The sequence below is a fragment of the Rhamphochromis sp. 'chilingali' genome (genome assembly GCF_963969265.1).
Source record: "Rhamphochromis sp. 'chilingali' genome assembly, chromosome: 16".
NCBI lineage: Eukaryota > Metazoa > Chordata > Actinopteri > Cichliformes > Cichlidae > Rhamphochromis > Rhamphochromis sp. 'chilingali'.
In genome coordinates, this window is record NC_137943.1 from 19,133,244 (window position 1) to 19,153,856 (window position 20,613).

Genomic DNA, 20,613 nt, shown 5'->3' on the forward strand with positions numbered 1-20,613 from the left:
TCACGATGTTTCATCCATTTCATGGGCTGGTTTGCTGCAATAATGCCAAATAATTAGCAACTCTATAAATAGAAGGTAGTTCTGCAAAATCACTCAGTAGGATGTTTGTTCTAATTTGCTATGAGCTCAGAGCGCATCGAAAATAAAACTAATAGGCTATAAAGAGTGATATGAACATATTTAGAACTTACCGGAATGAAAATGTCAGGAGCACCAACAGATATTTGGAGATGGAAGAGAACTGGATATCAGCTCGTCTCACAGCTGCTATCCAGACTAGACGCCTTCGTTTGGTAACATCGATACACGAGCTGCCTCATGTTGCTTCCAGGTTGGGAAAGAATGAAAAGATAAACCCTTTTCAAGCTTATTCTCTTGCCGGTCGTGCGATCGAACATTGCAACCGACCACACAGCAAATACGAACCATGGCTGTTGTGTGTGACTTCGCTCCCTTTTCACTTGCGCTAGACCCCCAAAATGGCGGATCGGGCCAAAATCCTTTCCACGCCCACCCCCGTGACATCACGCTCCAAAGCCCTATACAATTGTTGCAAGAGCTTGATCCACATAGCTGGCAATAAGTCGGACTCATTCCCAGTGGGTGATGGGCTTTGCCAAGGCTGCCCTTTGCCACCGTCTCTGTTCAGTTGCAAAATGTTTCCACTTGGGTGGTCTCAGGACATCGTCTCTGCTTTTTGCAGATGATGTGGTTCTGTTTGCTTCATTGGGTGTTGGCCTCCAGCTTGCACGTGAGCGGTTTGCAGCCAAGTGAATTAGCACTTCCAAGTCTGGGGCCAGTTGGTCCTCAGCTTGAAAAGGGTGGACTGCCCACTCCGTGTCAGGAAGAAGGTATTGCCCCGAGTTGAGGAGTTTAAGTATCTCAGGGTCTTGTTCACGAGCGAAGGAAGAGGGGACCAAGAGATCCACAGACGGATTGATGTTGCAGCTGCAGAGATATGGACGTTGTCCATGTCTGTTGTGGTGAAGAGAGTATTGAGTGTAAAAGCGAAGCTTTCGATTTAGCAGTCTATCTACGTCCCTACCCTTACCTATGGTCATGAGCTCTAGGTAGTGACAGAAAGAATGAGATTGCGGATACAAGCTCAGAAATGAGCTTTCTGCGAAGGGTGGCTGGCCTGTTCCCCCAGACAAACTGGAGGAGGTGGCTGGGGAGACAGAGGACTGGGCTTCACTGCTTGGGCTGCTGCCCCTGTGAACTGGCCCCGGATAAGTGGAAAATGGATGGGTGATAAATTGATGGATAAAATACACACACATATACATACACATGCACATACGCACACCCACAAACATAAGAAAACAAAGGAAAAAAAACATTTATTTCTAACATGCTTTGCCATTTGTCAGAGATTTACAGTTAACAAACAGTCAGGTGAATAAACGACACTGAGACACTTGATACTGATAACGTGCGGCACGGGTGAAACTCAGAGAGTAATCACACCTAGCTGCAGTATTCGTTTATTTTTATAGCAGAAGCAGGGTGGGACAAGCATAGCAGTTTCCTTTAATGTGTGTGTGGGTGTATGTGTCACTAAGTTCGTGTGTGTGTGTGTGCTAATCTCTTTCAGTAAAAGTCACAGGGTCAGCTTCCTGTTTCTGCAGAAAGCTGTGTCTGGTGAAATATGTGAACATAAGCATAACATAACATTTGAAGCATAATCAAATAAAACAGTAAAAACTCCATGACATTCCCTCCTGATGTTAATATATTTCACTTATATTTCACTGAAGTTAATATTTTACACTTAATCATAATTTATTATCAGCCAACAATCACTTGCTTATAACATTTTCAATTGTAGCATCATTCAGTATGTGTATGTGTTTTCCTATACTAAATCCTCTTCATCCGGTTCATCTTCTTGTGGCAGTCCAACATAGGTGATTACTGTGGCCTGTACCATTTTGTCAATCATTGATCTGATACAGGGTAAAATGCAAGTTGAGAACATGCAAAGCAATAAAAGAAGAACTCCTATCAAGACAAGTCCTTTGATCACGAGGGTCTTCCAGCTGCCGCTCAGCAGCCAGGTCAGCCAGTCCTCTGTGTTCGTGACATAGTCTTGTTGCTGTGCATTACTCAGTTGTCGTAACTTGTCTAGGGCGGTGGTCATGGTCAAGGAGTGTACGTTGTCCGGGATATAAGTGCAACAAGTGGGGTTGAATAAGACACAGAGGCCCCCTCTCTCAGCCAGAATCATGTCCAGGGCGACTCTGTGTTGCATGACCTCTATTCTGATCACGTCGATTTCCTCATTCTGAGCCTTGTTTATCTTTGTTGAGCTGTTCAGGAAAAGTCCAAATCGGTAGTCAAGAGTCTCAATTCTTAGCATGTTTTTTCCATTTCCGACCCATGGGAACAGTGAGTGCAGGACTTTCTGTCCAGTAGTCCATAACTTGAACTCTTGTGGTAGGTCACTGCCCCATATCGAGTCGTGGGGTTGTACGTTGTCTGTGACTCTTTTTCGTCGTCCAGTTGAGCGAGTTGATCCAGGGGTGATTTTGAATGTGTGATCCAACACCAGAATGGGGGCACAAAGTCCGGTACTGTTTGGTGGCAGCATGAAATAAGTTTTTGGGCCACACAAAACACTGAAAAAAATATGTTGTTGGATTTACTTAATTCAATGGTGGACATTTGTTGCACACAGATGTTTTGCTTTGGCAGCAACTTAAACAATTGAGTTAAATTAACACAATTTATTCATGTTCAATAAACCTGTGCAATTTGTGTTGATAAAATGTGACTTAAACATGTTTTGATGAAGTAATTTGAGCTCTTGAAATATTTTAATCCTTCACAATTTTCTCACTTTATCCCAACACCATTCAATAACTTTTACCCAATACTACTTGGTCACTTAAATACTACATGTTATCTTCAAATTACATTTTGCTATTATATTCTAGTATCAAATACACAATTTTCAAATGGAGGCCTTATAACAGATTATATTGTTCTCTTCCAAGATGGTTGCTGGCATCCACCAGTAACCTTTCAAAACAAAATGTCTAATTTCACTGCATTGACAGTAGGTAAAGAATTAAACTGACATTACTCCACTACTGAATCTATATAAACCAACAGTTAAATAATGTCAGTTCTTCCGTGTTCTCTGGAATCAATCACAGCAAAGAAATTAGACTCTTTCTTTTGAAAAATGTTGGGAAAGAACAATACAAAACATTCTATTTAAGGCCTCTAACGTCAAGATTCAGTTAAACAACAATTATAACTAAACAATTTGAGGTAATGTTAGTTTCCATTAACATTAAATTAGGTTACTGAATTGGCAAACACCTTCCTATTAACATTACCCATTTTACCCCAATAACTAAAGAAATTAGCACTTGCAGGTCAAAACCTTTATTCAAGAGATGCAAAAATAACATTGATACAGTGACTGTCAAAAATTACGGCACTGATCATACTGTGACATCTTGGTTCAAAACAGCACACTTAGAAATATTCAACGTTCCTTACTTCAACTGAATGAAACTGAAAATACCATTTCACACGGCCCATATGGGATATTTAGACTGCATAACTGTTCATGCTACATCTCTTCACTAGTAAAAGAAAGAAAAAATACAAAGAGAAATTTAAAAATGCTGCCAAACAGACAGAGAACTTGTACAGAGCAAAAGGAAAAACAAACAACAACAACAACAAAAAAACGGCTCGTCCTCATGGCAGTTGCAGTGTATATAAAAATGAACCCTGCGATCTGTTCCTGGAATTGAGCTTCAAAAATGCAGCAGAACAAGTGTGAGATTTAAATGTCTTCTCACCTAGAGCTGGTCACCTCACATGCATAACAGTGAGCTTCGTTGCAGGAGCAGTTTTGTCTTAGTTGTGAGCTTTTCTTGAGAGCTGAGTTGCTTCCAACTCCATTACCACCCTTTGAATCACCTCAAAAGTGTAGCAGAGTTGTGATGGGTAACTCATATTGAAGGAATAAAAAAGGTCCAAACAGCATGGCTACTGCAAAGGTCACGTTATCCAGATCTTGAAGAACTACTATACCCTCGATGATGATGCCAACGTCAGAAAAGTCATTGCCTGGTGCATCCTCTGGAGACAGATGTTCATTGTGGTTTTCTCAATCTGTGCAGTGGCCTCAGTCAAGTCCTGGTTAAACACAAAACATTTCTTTAAGATTCCTTTTTAAACTCATCTCTTTTGAATCTACCAGTTCTAATGTTAGAGTAATTTAAACCAATGCAAGCAACATAGTAAATAGCTATAGCCAAAGAGTGGCCTGCCATGCTGCCATTCATGGTCTAACAGAGTTTCTAAGAGAGGGTGAAAAACATAATTTCAAATGCTTTACATTAGTTTTTCTTAGAAAGACACCGGCCCATCAGAAATCCAGGTTTTGTCACTCAGAAGATGTTAGAATTTAGACTTTCAGCCCCACAATTTGGTTAGCTGTTGGTCTTTTTTTTTTTTCAAACAAAAGCTAATGTAAATATTGGTGGGATTTTCCTTTGTTCACTAGAATGACAAATTTAAAGTTTTTTCACACTGATGTGACCCCTAATACAGGGGTGGGGCCTCAAGGGCCGGCGGCTGAGTTCACTACCAGGCCTCATGTGAACTTCAAATTATTAAAGAGGACTACTGGTCCTAACTGGTCCAATGAGGATCAAGTGGATAACTAAATGCATTTTTAAATGTTGCAAAGCCACAATCTACTCATAAAACACTCACCATGAACTCCTGCACCAAGATGTTGCAATTGTCTTTCACACAGATGCGGAGCACTTTGATGAGAGTCCCTTTGAGCATTAATGTCATCCTAAAGTATTATAACAAAGAAAACAGAGATTTGTGAACTTTTCAGTAGCACAGAAGAAAATGATCCCAGACCAAAACTTAAACCAGTCAACATGCAACACCAGCATCTACAAAGCAATATCAAAAGTTCCTGTTTGACATCAACTTTATGGATATATAGTTTCCAGAACATTTATTTTTTTAAAAAGATCAATTTTTCTCAGTGGGCCAGTAAATGCATGACGAAAATTATGGCATCCTTTCGGTGGAATCAGTACTCACAGGTAATAGTTGACTGTTTCAATGGATGCAGCATAAAAATCTTTTACTGACCTAATGCAATACATATACACTTTGTAGTTAAAGAATTTTAAAGTTCTTACTGTCATCATGGCAGCTACATCCTTTAGCTTTGTGCCCTGTTCCCCCGATCACTTTGCAAACACTTTCAGCAGACTGTCAGAGAGAAACTCAGCTCCATCAGAAACCTTGACTGTAAAGGCATGGTTGGGATGCACTGGAATGCTGCATTTCATCTGAAATGACATAAAATTATTTTGAAATAACGGCAGGCACTGTGCTTGGTTAATAATCAGTAATGTTTTGTTGAATAAAAACTGTGTTTCCAGATCTTATGGGATTAAAAAAATCCAAAGATGTTTATTTCTGATTTGCAACCCAAGAACCCACAAGTTACAACCTCATTTTAGTTCAAGTGTGCATTAATGTGAGTCCAGTAATCACCTTTCTGACAATACATACAGGTATAAGTTAAACCTATGGCAGATTTTGGATTTCTCAGTTGTATTAATAGGGTGGTCTATTTGAGTATGCATGCACCTAGTAATTATAAAAAACCTATTATAATTAAGTTACAGAAACCTTAAGCAAAAATAGAATATACTTTCTTACCATAACACCTTGAACCCACAATCCATCAGCTGACTCCTGGTGAAATGCAGAATAGATGTGGTCTCTCAATGTGCATCAACAAAAACAAAAACAAAAACAAAAGGACAGCAGGTGAGGGCAGGAGGGGTAGGGATGTAAGCTAGCATAATACCGCTGATGATATTAGCTAAAGCTGTTCAATGTCCAAAATCTCACTAACACCACGGTGCAGTAAATACACAATGTAACTGAAGAGTCAGTTGACAAATCTATTCACACAGAAAACCAAATTATGTTATGAGTGCCTCGTAATTAGGTTTAATGTGATATTACGGCTCTTGTGCCAAAGACAAATTCAAATGAAAAAGCGCCAATTCTTTGATAACAGATAAAACAGCAAATAAGCTAACGGCTCTTTTTTAGCATGTTACATGGCGGCACTTTAGACGTTTAACTACATTTGGCTGAAATATGGTAAATATTAATTCAAAAAATCAAGACATACCAAAAAACGTAGAGTTGGCTGCTCGACTTGACTGAGATGGATGCATTTTTTAAACCACGATCCAAAGCCCGCGAGATGAAATCACGCGTGGTTTCACGAGATTTAACGTTGCTATCTTATTGACTTACTTCACCTGAACATGATATGAACAATTTAATACACCCTTTCTGCATATCATGTAGTTTTTACACTATATAGTTACATTTATCTTTAAAACATGAGGCAATTGTGTTAAATACATGCAAGATGCTTACATAAATCCAAGAGATGGCCAGTCCCTTTTTTTCAGTGAAGTTCGAGCTTTGTGATAAAAGATTTCTAGTTTTAAACATATACTAGTACACTCAATGCTTAATAGTCTTGAGGTTCTTATTGTCACTGAGAATAGCAATGTAGAACTGCAGGCTCTTGTTCTTGTAAACTTTCAGAGAAACACAAAGACTTTACATCAGAACAGTACAGCAACAGTACTTTTAAAGAAAAACACTGAAAACTACATCTTACAAACACAGCAATTAAGGACAAACCACAGCTTGGTTGCCATGATGATTACACTACAGCTGTCTTGAAAGCTTAACATTGTGTAATGAATCAACTTAACATTAACAGTCTGTTGATTCATTACACAATCTGGTCACCCAATTTTGATGTTATCAGTCCATTGAATGGGTGTTGTCAACAGTAATTAGCCCCATAGATATAAACCAGTATGGACTGTCTACACCTAATACGTGTTATCATCCACTGAATGAACTGAAGCAAGTGTTCTGGTTCAAAACTATAATTATTCTAAGAGACCACTCCCTTTAAGCTGATACATCAGATATATATTCATTCTTAGGTGTGGTGGCAAAATCTAAACCCTTATTCTGGAATGGGTACACACTGGTTAGATCAATTCAAACAACAGTAACCTCCATAATTTGTCCACTGTTCAACAATAAATAAGCATTCTTAAGCATAAGAAGCATACTCTACACAATTTTTCCTGTTCTTAGTCAAGGAAAACCCAACTACAGTGTGCATCAGTGACAGCTGACATGCTCTGCAGATCATCAGCCTATCTCAAGACTAAACAGACAAACATTTGCAAGCGCTGAAAGTTTCCCATTCGCTAGAATGGAAACCGGACCAGCCTAAAGAAAACCCGCAAAGACCCAGTAAGAACAGGCAAGCTATTGTCATGATCAAAGTCTGCAGCTTTTGCTGTGAAGAAGCAAGATGCATGAAACCTCACGTAACCGTCTGCAACCAGTGATAAGCCCACTCTTTCATATTCAGCGAGCTGTGTTTTCTGCACCAGATCAAACTGTTTAATCATGAATAGTTTTCACTTTCCCTTTTAAAATATGGAAATTATAGTGATAAATGCAAACACTGGTAACATTTAAAGCAGTAATGTGCAACTTTGAAAATAACCGTCACAAATGCAGTCCTTTTTTCTTCTTCTCCCTTTCTAATAGCTGCTGTAATACTTTTGTATATGTTTAGTTAAATTCTTAAAATATGTGACTGAAACCCGGTATTGCCACATCATTAGTTGTACAGTCACATTAACCTATTATACAATCATTTTGTGCTGCATTGTTATCAGAAAGCATAAAGATCTCACTTCTTTTGCAAAATTACTTTTCCAGACCACTAAAAATGAATGCTATTGCCACAGTTATTGTAACAGTTATGAAAATGGCAGAAATCATTCATTTCATCACCTTTAAATGGAATATTTACAATTGTATGTGCAGGTCAAACTGCAAGATTGCTTTATTTTGTTCAATCAAGGATGCAAGTTGTACTAGAGGACTCGGGTGTTTTACTTGCACCATCCTGCAGATGGCAATATAGCAAGCTAAAGGCCCCTTGCTCGGATCACCGTGGTTCCTTGCATTAAGAAAACATACTTTGGCAATTTCCAAATGAAAGTTTTTCTTTACCACTTTTGAGCAAAGAAATTGCTGTACGGACATACACATTCATGTGTCCTTGATAAGGGTCGTTTCTTTTCGAGTGCATTTCACTGTCCTTGATTGCAGTGGAACTAGGCCAAACAGGGCCAGGCAATCACAAAGCTGTCACACTCATGCAGCCTTTGTGTGCTTTGGTAGTTTTCAGCTATGGTGATTACATATTGATATTTCTTGGCTGCTGCTTTATATTACTTAAAAGAGGAGTTTGTGGGTTAGATAGAACTAATGGAGCTGAACTGATGCACCTCCGACTCTGGCCATATTTGTCCTGTGACTTACAGGCAGCAAAGAGGTAATATTTTATATGCAAAAAATATTCCCGGATGCAGAAAATTAACAATAATAACACAGAAGTCTGCAGCGCTGTCAATTCCCACAGATGATTTTAGCACTGTATTACATCTCAGAAAATGCCTAATTTGTGACATTAAGACAATAGATGATGGTATGTGGACAGCTTCTTGGTTGTGTGGAAAAGGCTCATGTGTATCCACTCATGTGGGAGGTATCTGCACAGCACTGTTGAAAAAAGTTTACTGTATGAGTTGTCTTTTGTGGTAAATTCTTGTCTGTCATAAAGAAGATTCTATGTTTATAAATTTGAATGAAGTTAAGCTTTCTGCCCATACATAATGCATCTGTAAAGCCTGAATAGAATCTATATTTGCTGCATGTAGACTCACCAACTACTTTATTTGGTGCACCTGTTTAGCTCTTCATTAACAAATATATAATCAGGTGGCAGTTACTAAGTGCATTTAGACGTGTATAGACATGACCAAAACAACCTGCTGAAGTTCAAACCCAGTGTCAGAATGAGGAAGATAAGTGACTTAAATTACTTTGAATAATTGAATAATAATCATAGTTTTTTTTTTTTTTGTGTGTCCCGTTTGGATCTTTAGCCATCAGAATTGTTGTCTTAAGGCCAAGAAAGATGCCAAGTGGATTTATTTTACCAAGTGGATCATCATGGCCTTGCCATATTGGTCCATTTGATTGACCTTTATTATAATTATGAATTTATTTTATTTTCAGTTGCTACAAACGGGACAGACATGACTGGGGGATAGGACAGGGAGAAAGAATGAAAGAAAGAGAGGGAGAGAAAGAAAACCAAAGGGGAGAAGAGACGGTGAGAAGGGGGGGAAGAAAGAAAAAGAAAAAAAACCCCAAAAAACCCCCCAAAAAACCAAACACCTGGATCACCTGTATGGAGAAAAAAAAAACAGAAGAGAAAGCAAACAACAAAGAGCAACATAATAAAAAAACGGCACCATCACAATAAACTAGCTAGCAGTAGATATCAGTAGATACTAAATAATAAACGATATTGTGCAGCACGCAAGATAGACAGCGCACAATGTGCTTTGAGGCAGCAGCCAAGAAAGCTGTAGTCCGCGTCTGTGAACACCCGTGTGTACACCTGTGTGCATACCTGTGTGGATCAGCATGCTTGTATTCCAAAGGTTTCTCCATGTAATGATCTTCTAGGGAGTGTGGGGAGCCACAGCCCCGTCCACCAGGGTATGAAGCAGGTATGGAGGAGATCCAGGCCCCAGATATCCAGAGGCCCCAGAGTACAAGGACCCGAGGAGGACCACCAAAGGGGGGGGAACCGTGCCACCCTCCTGGGAAGAGCTGAGTAGAGCCCCAAAGGAGAGGTCACCCCGCAGCTACGGAGCAGAGGCCAGAGGGGGTTGCAGTGGCGTGCCCGCGGGCTCTGCCAGCAGCCAGCTGTGCCAGAGAGGTCCGAGCTTCAGGCCCAGAGGCCTGAGGGCATCCCACCCCCCGAAAGGGGCCCAGCCGGGCCACAGGCGTAACCCTTCTCTCTGGGGTGGAGGCAAGCGGACCACCTCCTTATCTGCAGTAGCAGGGAGGCCCCGCATCCCAGACCCCAGTCTGACAGCCAGCACCTCCTCCCAGCCCCCCAGCCCTGATGGCTAAAAAAGAAAAAAAAAAAAGAAAAAAAAAAAAGAATAATAATCATAGTTGTTTTCGTCAGATGGGCTGCTCTCACTGTTTTGGAAACTGCTGATCTGCTGAGATTTTCCCGCACAACCCTCACTGGTGTTTACAAAGAAAGTTCAAAATGCCACAGGTCAAAGATAAATGGGTAAATGGCTTTGAGCAGAGGAACGGCAACAGTAATTCATATAACCACTTGTTACAAGGTATGCAGAAGAGCATCTCTGAATACACAGTGCATCAAAGCTTGGAGCAGATGGGCAACAGCAGCCACTCCTTTCAGCTAAGAACAGGAAACTGAAGCTATAATCACACAGCTCACTAAAACTGGACAATAAAAGATTGGAAAAACAAATAAAGTATCCATGTGGTGTGACATCTCAAATGTTGTTTAACTATGAAAAAATTTCATTTTGAGTCACACAGCATCATTATCAAAATGTCCTAATATATTCTACCCAGTCCTCTGCAGTCAGTGAATGTGGATGCAGAGTATGGCTTTACGTGATCAGGTAAAGTTTGTGTTAAGTGGTTCTTTTGTAATCTTTCTTCACTACTTTGATGTCCATGTTGGCTTGTTGTATCCCATCATGGACATTAATTTCTCCCTACCCTCAGTGGCCATCTCAATTAATTCTTTTAGAACACAGTTATACCTCGAATGGAGCTTTCATCTCCAGCTTGTGTGTGTGTGTGTGTGTGTGTGTGTGTGTGTGTGTGTGTGTGTGTGTGTGTGTGTGTGTGTGTGTGTGTGTGTGTGTGTGCGTGTGTGTGTGAGAGAGAGAGAATTCATGTGAGAAAAAAGAAGAACTAGTGGCACCCAAGGCAACATTTTCACTGAGTGTAATTCTTTTGAGGATAATTTATTCCTGCCTTTAAGATGTGGAAAAAAAAGTTTCCTTTTCTGGGGGGCATGCAATATTGATTTCTAATTAAAAGCAGCATACTATTGCTGAAATTGGCAACTATTAACTTTTAAAGTGAATTTCACAGACTTTAAATGAAGCTAATACCACAAAATAACTACAGTGCTGGAACAGTAAAGATTCTGATTTAACCTACTCACCCCCAAAAGTTTACAGCTTTGTGCAAGGAAACAAGGATGGAAATTAGGACTTAAAGAAGTTAACCACTTCTTAGAAAGTCTGGCTGGCTGAAAGTGCTGATCACCAAATTGTATGTGCACAAGCTGTGCCACCTTTGTTTTGTCTACAAGCAGAACACCATGACAGGCACCAACCACCTTGCAGCTGCATCTCAGTGCAGAAGCTTCAAGAATGCAGGTGCTGAACACCACCACGTGGTCATCAGTTGACAGCTCAGCACCTCTCTTCGCCTGAGCGTCCAGAACATATGGCCGCAGATCTGATGATACAATTACTAAATCAATCATCGACTTGCGGCCTAGGGTGTCTCGTGCCACGAGCACTAATGGACACCCTTATGTTCAAATATGGTGTTTGTTATGGGCAAACTGTGGTTTGTACAAAAGTCTCTGAGTAAGATGATAGAGTCCCCAGGTGGAGCACCTAAAAGCATGAGCCAGGCCCAGGGAGGGTGCCCAAGGAGGATGCCAATTACCGAGAGTATGATGGGCGGTCCTTAGTCAATAGAGCCCGACCTGGCACATCCCGAAAAAGGGACACTGGCTCAACCTCCTGTATGCCCACCACCTGCAGGAGGTGCTGTATGGATCAGGTGCAGTGTGTGCTGGCTGGAGATGTAACATATGATATAATTCTAATAATAATGGCCCAACATATTGCTCCAAAACTGTTAGCACCCCCTTACTGCAGTTCTATGTTTCCTTTGCGGTCTCTGGACCTAACCACCTGATGCGTCATCTGCCTCAGTATAGTCTACTCACATGTTTTTTTCACTTCCTGCAAGATTTTTTTCTTTTACACTGAGAAATAATTTTTTGCAGGTGGGAGGATTCTCAGCTTTAGTGACCAGTGCCCCCTTTGCCCCCTTGAGGATATACCCACCGTATTGACGTCATTGATTGGTGCAGTTTTGAGGACTGGCGCTGCAGCCTGTTGTAGTGAATGAAGCTGGTATCGTTTCACTGACTACTCATTTCCAGCCTGTGTGATAACGCACAAGGTAAGACGAAATGTATTGTAATTAGCTCAAACGAAAGACAAAATTCTCAGAAATGTAAGTCTAAATTGTGACAATGTTGACTTCCATTTGTTATGAAAACCACCAAACCTGTAAAAGTTTATTTGCAACTGGTTGACCTGCTGGGCTGGGAGACAGGCGCTGAACGATCTTTAGATGCTCTTTGAATAGCATTTGAATAGCATGCAAAAGTTTAAGTGAAACTGAAAAATGGTGAAATTCATACAGAAAGACTGGATGATTTTTCAACACTAATATCACAAAGATTCAGCTTTTCATCACTCGTTAGGGGTGCATTTTCCTTTTATCTGATTTCGGTTAGGACATATTCCATCCCACCGCCGTCCTGCTTAGATAAGCGATAAAAACATAAATGGATATAATTCTACAGGCTACACTCCATTTAAACTTACCTAATTTACCCTAATTAATTACCCTTAGTGCTTCTAAATGATGCTATCCGTGTTTGTTCAAACCACCTGCCTTATCTCTGAGAGAAGAAAAAGGGGGGAAGCATGGAGAAGTTTAACAGTGCAAACTCCTCTCTGTTCTTAGGTGAGTAAATGTGTGGGAGGTGATCGTTTGAAGCTCCCAAAAAATCAGTGATAAACAAGACGGGTTTGCAGTTTTGTGAGCTAATAAAGCGTATATAACGGTGCGCCTCTGTGAGGTTTGCGCCTTTACGCACGGAGCTGGATTATAATTACTGCTTTTATCCGGCCGTGCCTCAGGCACATCTGTGATCTGTTAAGGACAGTAACTTGAGCAATACTTGAGCTGCAGGAGGCGGCTATATTTTGATGATGTTATTTTGATGTACTTTGGATTTGATGAATCTCTGCTGATCCATCGCTAAATTTGTCTTTTCACGTGTTCCAGCCGTTTGCAGTTTCACAAATGAAAGGTACACACGCCAAATTATGTATTGTCACTGCATTCATATTAAAATAATAATTAATGAATAGTTTATGGACATTAATTATTTTTATTTTATTTTCGAATAACCTGATGTAAACCTTAAACGTTACACACTGTAGGTTTTTGTAGCACAACTGCCATCTAGCGTCAGACTGTTGTGCTTGACATGAACAGTAAACATCAGGATTGCATGAACACAACCACTATTATTATTGAGATTGTTTTAATTGCACATATTAAGGTTCGCAGAGAAAAGTAGAGCAGTTCTGCAGTGTTGTTCACGGGTCTGTTGGAGATGTATTTTCCTGATACACCTTATTTATTGACCCTGATTTCATCTATTGATTTAGACCTGTCGGTCACTATCTGATTTTCGTTGCTGAAGCAGAATGGATGCATGAAAAATGGGAGTGCTGATGATACTGGCAGCTTATACAGGCATGTAAATACACAGGTCCTCCAAATATTTTACGATGCTGAAAAGAATTACACAGCCATGCATTTTGTTATTGTTTTATTAGTCCCCTCTGACACAAGCTTATGAAAGACATAATTCCATATATGTATATGAAACAGCTTTTTTTTCAGTTGAAGAACATTACATGTGTATAATTAATCTTACATTTATAATATAAATCATTGTCAATGTTTTAATGTGACAAAATTCAGGGTCTCTCTCTAGATTTATTCCATGTTACTGTTTAAGTTCCTTATTTACACATCAAATGTCATCATTTGTTTGAAATCTATCTACTTTACATCCAGATGTTTAATCAAAACATGTACTAATTATACCGATTGCTTGTTTTTCTTCTATGAGCTTTTAAAAACTTAAATAGTGAAATACTTCAAAATAGTAAAAAAATAGTATTGAATATTGTTTTAATTTTCAAATGAAATAATGAAAAATGTAAATAATCAGATGAATATAATGAGATAAAAAGTACACTTGCCTGTGTAGGGTGGTAAGTATAAAGAGCTATGAAACTGCAATACCTCACATTATGGAATTACAGTAAATGTACCTGGTTCCATTCCATCACTGGTGGTCTGTGGAGCTATATAGTAATTAGTCCAATGTGCTAAAAGCTCCCCTGTGTTGACATGGCTCTTTCTACCTGGGCCCGTCTGCTCTGAGCAGTTAGTGTAAGAGCTACTTTAAGGTAATGTGTGAAAACCATCTACTTATTGCATTGAAAGACTAAAATATTTGATGTGAAGTTCTACAAAAACATCACAGTTTTGGATACATTTTTCATAAGACACAATCAGAAGGTCTGAAATTTCGCACATGCAATATGTGAGAACAGTTAACAGAAAAGTTTCTAAAATCTGTTTACAGATGGGGTTGTTAAATGAAGACATTGCATTCCACTCTAGCATACCGGCACCACTGGATATAACCGTGGCCGTGGTCTACTCTGTTTTTGGTGAGTTAAATCTAGTTTACAATACTATCAATGAGTTTTCTCTGAGTTCTGCTCAAGCTGAAATGAATAGCAGCATGAAGCAAGGCATCCTGCAGCGAAGCCTTGCAAGTACACTTTTATTTTTAACTGTGTTACTGTGTGTTATGCATTCCACTTCCACCTATATATACCCACACCCACTGTGTACTCATCCATCTGCATTTACTGTTTGTATCACAGATGTCATACATGGTGTGTGTGTTTTTTATATATATATAGAACCAGTGATTTTGTCAGTATTAATGAAGATACTCTACATTTAATATTTTACAGAATCATCAGCAATTCTATGTATTTGTATATGTTGCTAGGTAAATATGATAAAGCAGTATCCAGTGTTATGCCTGTAAGACAGTAGAAGTGTGAGTTTCTTATTATTCTGTAGATCCATAATACTTTGAAAGTTATATATACACTTTGTGGCCACTACTGTTCATGTGCTTGTTCGTGCATGTAGACATGATGAAGATGAAGATGAACGGCTGAAATTCAGACCAACCATCAGAATGAGGAAGAAAGTTGTTTTAAATGGTTTTGAATATCACATGGTTGTTGGTGCTGGACAGGCTAGTCTGAGTATTTCACAAACTGCTGATCTACTGGGACACAACCCACACAACCACCTCTATGGTTTATGGAGAATACACGGCATGTTGAACCTTGAAGCAGATGGGCTACAGAAGCAGAAGACCGCACCGTCACTCCTGTCAGCTAAGAACAGGAACACTGCCTGATCTGATAAGTCTTGCTTTCCGCTGCAACATTCAGATGGCATGGATGGGTCACAATTTAGCATAAAGAACATGAAAGCATGGATCCATCCTGGCTTGTATTAGATACTGGAGGTGGTGTAATGGGGTGGGAGATTTTGTTCTTGGGCCTCTCAGTACCAACTGGCCATCGTTTAAACTTCACAGCCTACCTGAGTATTGTTGCCGACCATGTCCATCCCGTTATGAGCACATTTCCTGATGGCTGCTTTCAGGCGGATAAACTGCCATGTCAGAAAGCTCAGATCATGTCAAACTGGTTTCTTGGACATGATCTGAGCTTTCTGTACTGAAATATCCTCCAATGCGATCAAACTAGTAGAGCACCTTTGGGATGTGATTGAATGGGAGGTTTGAGCACATCATGCTGGTGCTTCGTTGTAGTACACTTTATCTAGTACACTTTGTGTTGTGTTTGTATTAATGCACTTTATGTATTTACTTTATTATGTGGCTTTATGTTTTTTGGACAGATATAAAAGTCATATCTAATGTATTCTAGGCAAAAAGCATATTATCCAGTATGTTTGTCTTGTTTTAAACGGACAGCAAATTTGATGAAGCAATTTCTGAAAAGTCAAAACAAAATCCCTCCCATTGTCACCATCAAATCAGTATTTTATTCACATTCAGGGTTTTTGTTCTGGTTTATTTTTGCAGGAGTATGTTCACTATTTGGCAACAGCACACTGTTGTACATCTCTTACAAGAAAAAGAACGTCCTGAAACCCGCTGAGTACTTCATCATCAACCTTGCTGTTAGCGACTTGGGCCTGACTCTGTCCCTCTACCCCATGGCGATAACTTCAAGTTTCTACCACAGGTACAAAACTTGGCGCCTACTCCTTCTCAATCATTGATCTTTGAGCTATATCTTTGCTTTGAGCTGTCCTCTTTCTCACGCCCTCCCACACAGGTGGCTGTATGGGAAAACGGTGTGCTCCGTATACGCATTTTGTGGCATGTTGTTTGGCATCTGCAGTCTGACCACTCTAACCCTGCTAAGCATGGTGTGCTTTGTGAAAGTATGTTATCCGCTCTACGGTAAGTCTTCAAAGAGGCTGTTTTTGCTCAGTGAAATGACACGGGATTAACTACCCTATCCCCAAGTGGCTGAGTGTTGATTTATCTGTGGAAGGAAATGAGCCCTCTGTAAAGCACTGCACATTAGCTTTTCTTTGTTAAGTGACAAGTCAAAGGGCTGTGCTCAATAAGTACTGCTTGTGATGTTGGTTAACACTGTGCAGCTGGGTTTTCTATTTGGTCCCCATCCCAAAAAAGTGCATTTCTTTCAGTGCCTTAAAAAAAAGTGCTGGGACAAAAGTAATTTTAAAGTATGAGCCTACAAATAGAGATATTCACATTAATTGCTTTAAAATTGTAATATTTAACCTTGCATATTTAAATAAGTGCTTATTTTATTTTCAGCACTGACAGACATAATATCTGCGTAGTATATAAGGCTGACGTAACATCACTCGTCATTTGATGAACTTAGATTGCTTTAGAGGGCTCATCTTTTGTCTTCTGCTGCAGCTTAATGAGGCCTCGAGTCACCTAACCTCTTTATGTTCTACCTGAGCTCCTGTGGAAATTAGCAGTCTGTATAATTACCCAATGTACTTTTACTACTCCAGTGAAACTGGTACAGCCTACTTATCACCAAACTAAAATAAAAAAAAAAAAGACCTGTAAAATGCTGTGGATATGCACAGAACCTTCTCTGGGGACTGAGCTCTCTCTGAAAAATGTTTAACCATTTTCACTTCTTAAGAAACAGGCCATTGCCAATGAATGAGAATAGGCATAATTAGCCTCCTGGAAGGAGAACTGGCATTCCTGTGAGGCGCTCTTTCAGCAGACTGGCTTACAAGCCTGTGTAGAGATTGCAAAAATTTGAACTTCTTCAGGTTGCCTTATGTTATCTTTTAACAGTAGTCCAATCACTGTCTGTCAGTTGCAGAATGCAAAGGAATGCAACATAATAAAAACACCTTTCTTGAAAGTCCAAAAAAGCCATTGGGAAAAGCTAAACACTTGTGAATTCAGATGCAGTTCTTCAGCACTATGCTGTATATTAACTAGATTATGGAGTATAAGCATCTTAGAGCACACAGAGTATTTTTCACATGGTAAAGCATCATTTACCATACCATCATTTAAAGTATAAAAATGCACTGATCCACAAATGCAGTTGTGTGTCATAAAGAATAACTCACATTCACATCATAAAATATTAACACAGTCTGTTTTTACAGGAAACAGGTTTAACTCTGTTCATGGCCGTCTGCTTATTGCCTGTGCTTGGGTCTACGCCCTGCTGTTTGCATGCTCCCCACTGGCCCACTGGGGGGAGTATGGACCAGAGCCTTACGGCACTGCCTGTTGCATTGACTGGCGCCTGTCCAATCAACTCAGCACAGCACGATCTTATACTGTGGCACTGTTCATCTTCTGCTACATCCTTCCATGCTGTGCTATCTTAGCATCTTACACAGGAATCCTGGTCGCAGTGCATGCATCTCGCAGAACTATGGAGCAACATGCATTGAGGCCGACTCACATGAGCAGCATCCAGATAGTTATTGTTAAGGTGGGTTAAGGTAAACTTCACTTAAACACTTCTGTGGACTGCTTTACCATGTTCTCCCCATAATGTGTGTTTATGTGTTTAAATATGTTATACTGAATGATTATACAGTGCTCGCCAATCACTAAGTAATAAGTAAAAAATTAAAGATGTAGTCAATTTATTCATACCTGCAGTTTTTTTTCACCTGCACTTTCAATTTTAAATTAAAGTGCAGGAAGACAAAAAAACGTGCATAGTGTGATCACCCAGTTATTGGTGGAAAGGCCAGGGTTTATGGGTAGCTTATAAAAACACTGCCTTAGAGAGAAGAGTCCTGTTTAGAGTTCCTCGCCTCGATTTGTTGTAGAAATTGACAGTGACCTCAATATATCTCCCTCATGATGCAGTTTCTCATTAAGAGAGAAGTTCTGGTTTCACTGTGATGGATACTGCTGCCTTTGCTGATTAATCATCATATTCTCTTCTCTGTAAGAACATCTGAGATTCTTTTTTTTTTTTTTTTAAACTCATCATGAGGAGTGAGAAGAATGCTTTTTAAATCTTTGTGGCCTCTGCATGTTCTCTTTTAAATACAAACTGTTCATATGGGGGTATAGTGGTAGATCTCCTCACCCAGCTTTTTTCTTTAAATTTGTTTTTTGTTTTTCTTCCACCACAGTCTAGAGAGAATGGCAGGGGGTGTCAAAAGCACAAAATTAAATACAGGGAAGGCCAGCAGTGATTGCACAGGCTCACAAAAACACATGGAAGAAAATCTCAAAATGTAAAAGTGTGTCTTCATTTTCTTCCAAGGACACCATTATTCAAATTTGTCTTTACAACAAATAGCCGTTTGTTTCCAGTGCTGTGAAATAGTATTTGCTCCTCATGATTTTGTAGGTTTTTGTAAGTATTTGTCATACTTAGTGTCATGAAACCAGCTGTGTGCAGGCAGGAGAGAACCCAGAAGCAGACTCACGGAAATGGGACGTAACTCAAAAAACGGCTTTATTTACAGAAAGGGGAAGTAAACAATACAAAACTAAACCATATTTTACTGTTGTTACTGTCTTCCTTTTCTGACATGCTGGGTTACTCTTATGCAGTAATACGACTCAAACCTTCAAGAAAGCTTAGCTTTTGTCTCATCAGCCCACAGTCCAGTTTTCCTTAAAGTCTTGGGGACCAACGAGATGTTTGTTGGCAAATATGAGACGAGTCTTTGTGTTCTTTTTGGTCAGTAGTGGTTTTAAACTTGGAACTATCCCATTGATGCCATTTTTGCCCAGTCTCTTTCTAATTGTTAAATCATGAACTTTGTAACCCTTTCAGGATCTTTTAGCCTGCTTCACTCTGTCACACATATTATATTTAAGTGATACAACCTGTATTTAAGTGATTTCTTCATCCAGTATTCTGACATAAGGTAATGTTTTTCAGATAGTTGGGAAAGTTGACAAGTGTTACAGTTGTGTTTTTTTTTTTATTAATTGGATTTGGTGAAAAGAAATGTTGAATTACACTTTCTGTGTTCTTTCTCCTGCTAGCTGAGTGCGGCTGTCTGCATTGGTTTCTTTGCGGCATGGAGTCCATATGCTGTCGTATCCATGTGGGCTGCCTTCGGACACATCGAAAACATTCCTCCCATGGCATTTGCCATGCCAGCCATGTTTGCAAAGTCCTCCACCATCTACAACCCGATCATCTACCTGATGCTAAGACCAAACTTCCGCAGGATGGTATGCAGCGATCTGGGTGCACTATGCCAGGTCTCTATGAAGGGCTGCATCTGCAGCCAGTGCCAAGTAAAGTGCTGCTTAAAGCCAAAGATCAGGGTCAGACTTCGTGCAGTCCACAGACAGACCATTCACTTTGCTTCATCCAACTCTGCTGCTCAACCACCAATAGTGACATTAAAGGGTCAGAGCTGTGAGAAGGGCAAGGATGTGTTTGAGTGCTTCAAACACAGCCCTCAAATATTTGGTGTCACTAAGCCAGCTGCCAGTAGAGAGTTATCACAAGATCGAGACATTCCAGTTCCTCTAACGCACGTGCAGAACGCAAAAAGTGAGTGCCGAAAAGAGAAATCCCTTATAGCCACCTCATGGGGGAAAAGAACTTTAGAAACGAATAATTTCTGTATCAATCTGGAGATGGTTCAAAGGCATGCAAAAGTGGCCTGGCCCTGATATTTGTTTAGATTTGTGAGCTTATTCACAAACTGTATCAATATTTTCAGGCATTAATGATACATACCTGAAGTGTTTGAGCAACAACCATGTCATATATTTATTTATTTATTTATGCTTCTTTAACTTCTCTTCCTATTCATGAAAAATGTGCCAAGTTGCATGGCTCGGATGACTTTCTTGGGGGGATTCCACCAACTGAAATAACTTCCCAGGGAAATTTATCAGATACTTTGAAGGTATTCACTTTTTAGGTGTTGCTCTGGGTTTCAGTGCAGCTAAATATGTAAAATACATTAAAATATTCCTCCACCTCAAACACTCTTCCAAGCACTGATGGAAAAACCATGCCTACATTTCGATTCCACATTGGCTAGGTCAGACGAGTGGAGTCTCTCTGTAAATGTTCAAAATCATCATTAATTCATTTCTAC

The 20,613-nt window shown here is 39.8% G+C and overlaps 1 protein-coding gene and 1 long non-coding RNA gene across 2 annotated transcripts; one reads left to right on the forward strand and one right to left on the reverse strand.

The window, feature by feature from the left end:
* Positions 1 to 1,964: 1,964 nt before the first annotated feature.
* Positions 1,965 to 6,457, reverse strand: LOC308383275. Its single transcript, XR_013969111.1, has 3 exons — positions 5,719 to 6,457; positions 5,190 to 5,342; positions 1,965 to 4,158 (listed from the first exon to the last, which is right to left on the reverse strand). It is a non-coding gene; the product is annotated as an uncharacterized lncRNA (long non-coding RNA).
* Positions 6,458 to 14,521: 8,064 nt separating this feature from the next.
* Positions 14,522 to 20,179, forward strand: opn7a (opsin 7, group member a; the record flags this gene model as incomplete). Its single annotated transcript, XM_080861280.1, has 5 exons — positions 14,522 to 14,609; positions 16,079 to 16,241; positions 16,335 to 16,462; positions 17,677 to 18,011; positions 19,538 to 20,179. 5 exons carry the CDS (start codon positions 14,522 to 14,524, stop codon positions 20,177 to 20,179), a joined length of 1,356 nt encoding a protein of 451 aa, XP_080717406.1.
* Between the last annotated feature and the right edge of the window lie 434 nt (positions 20,180 to 20,613).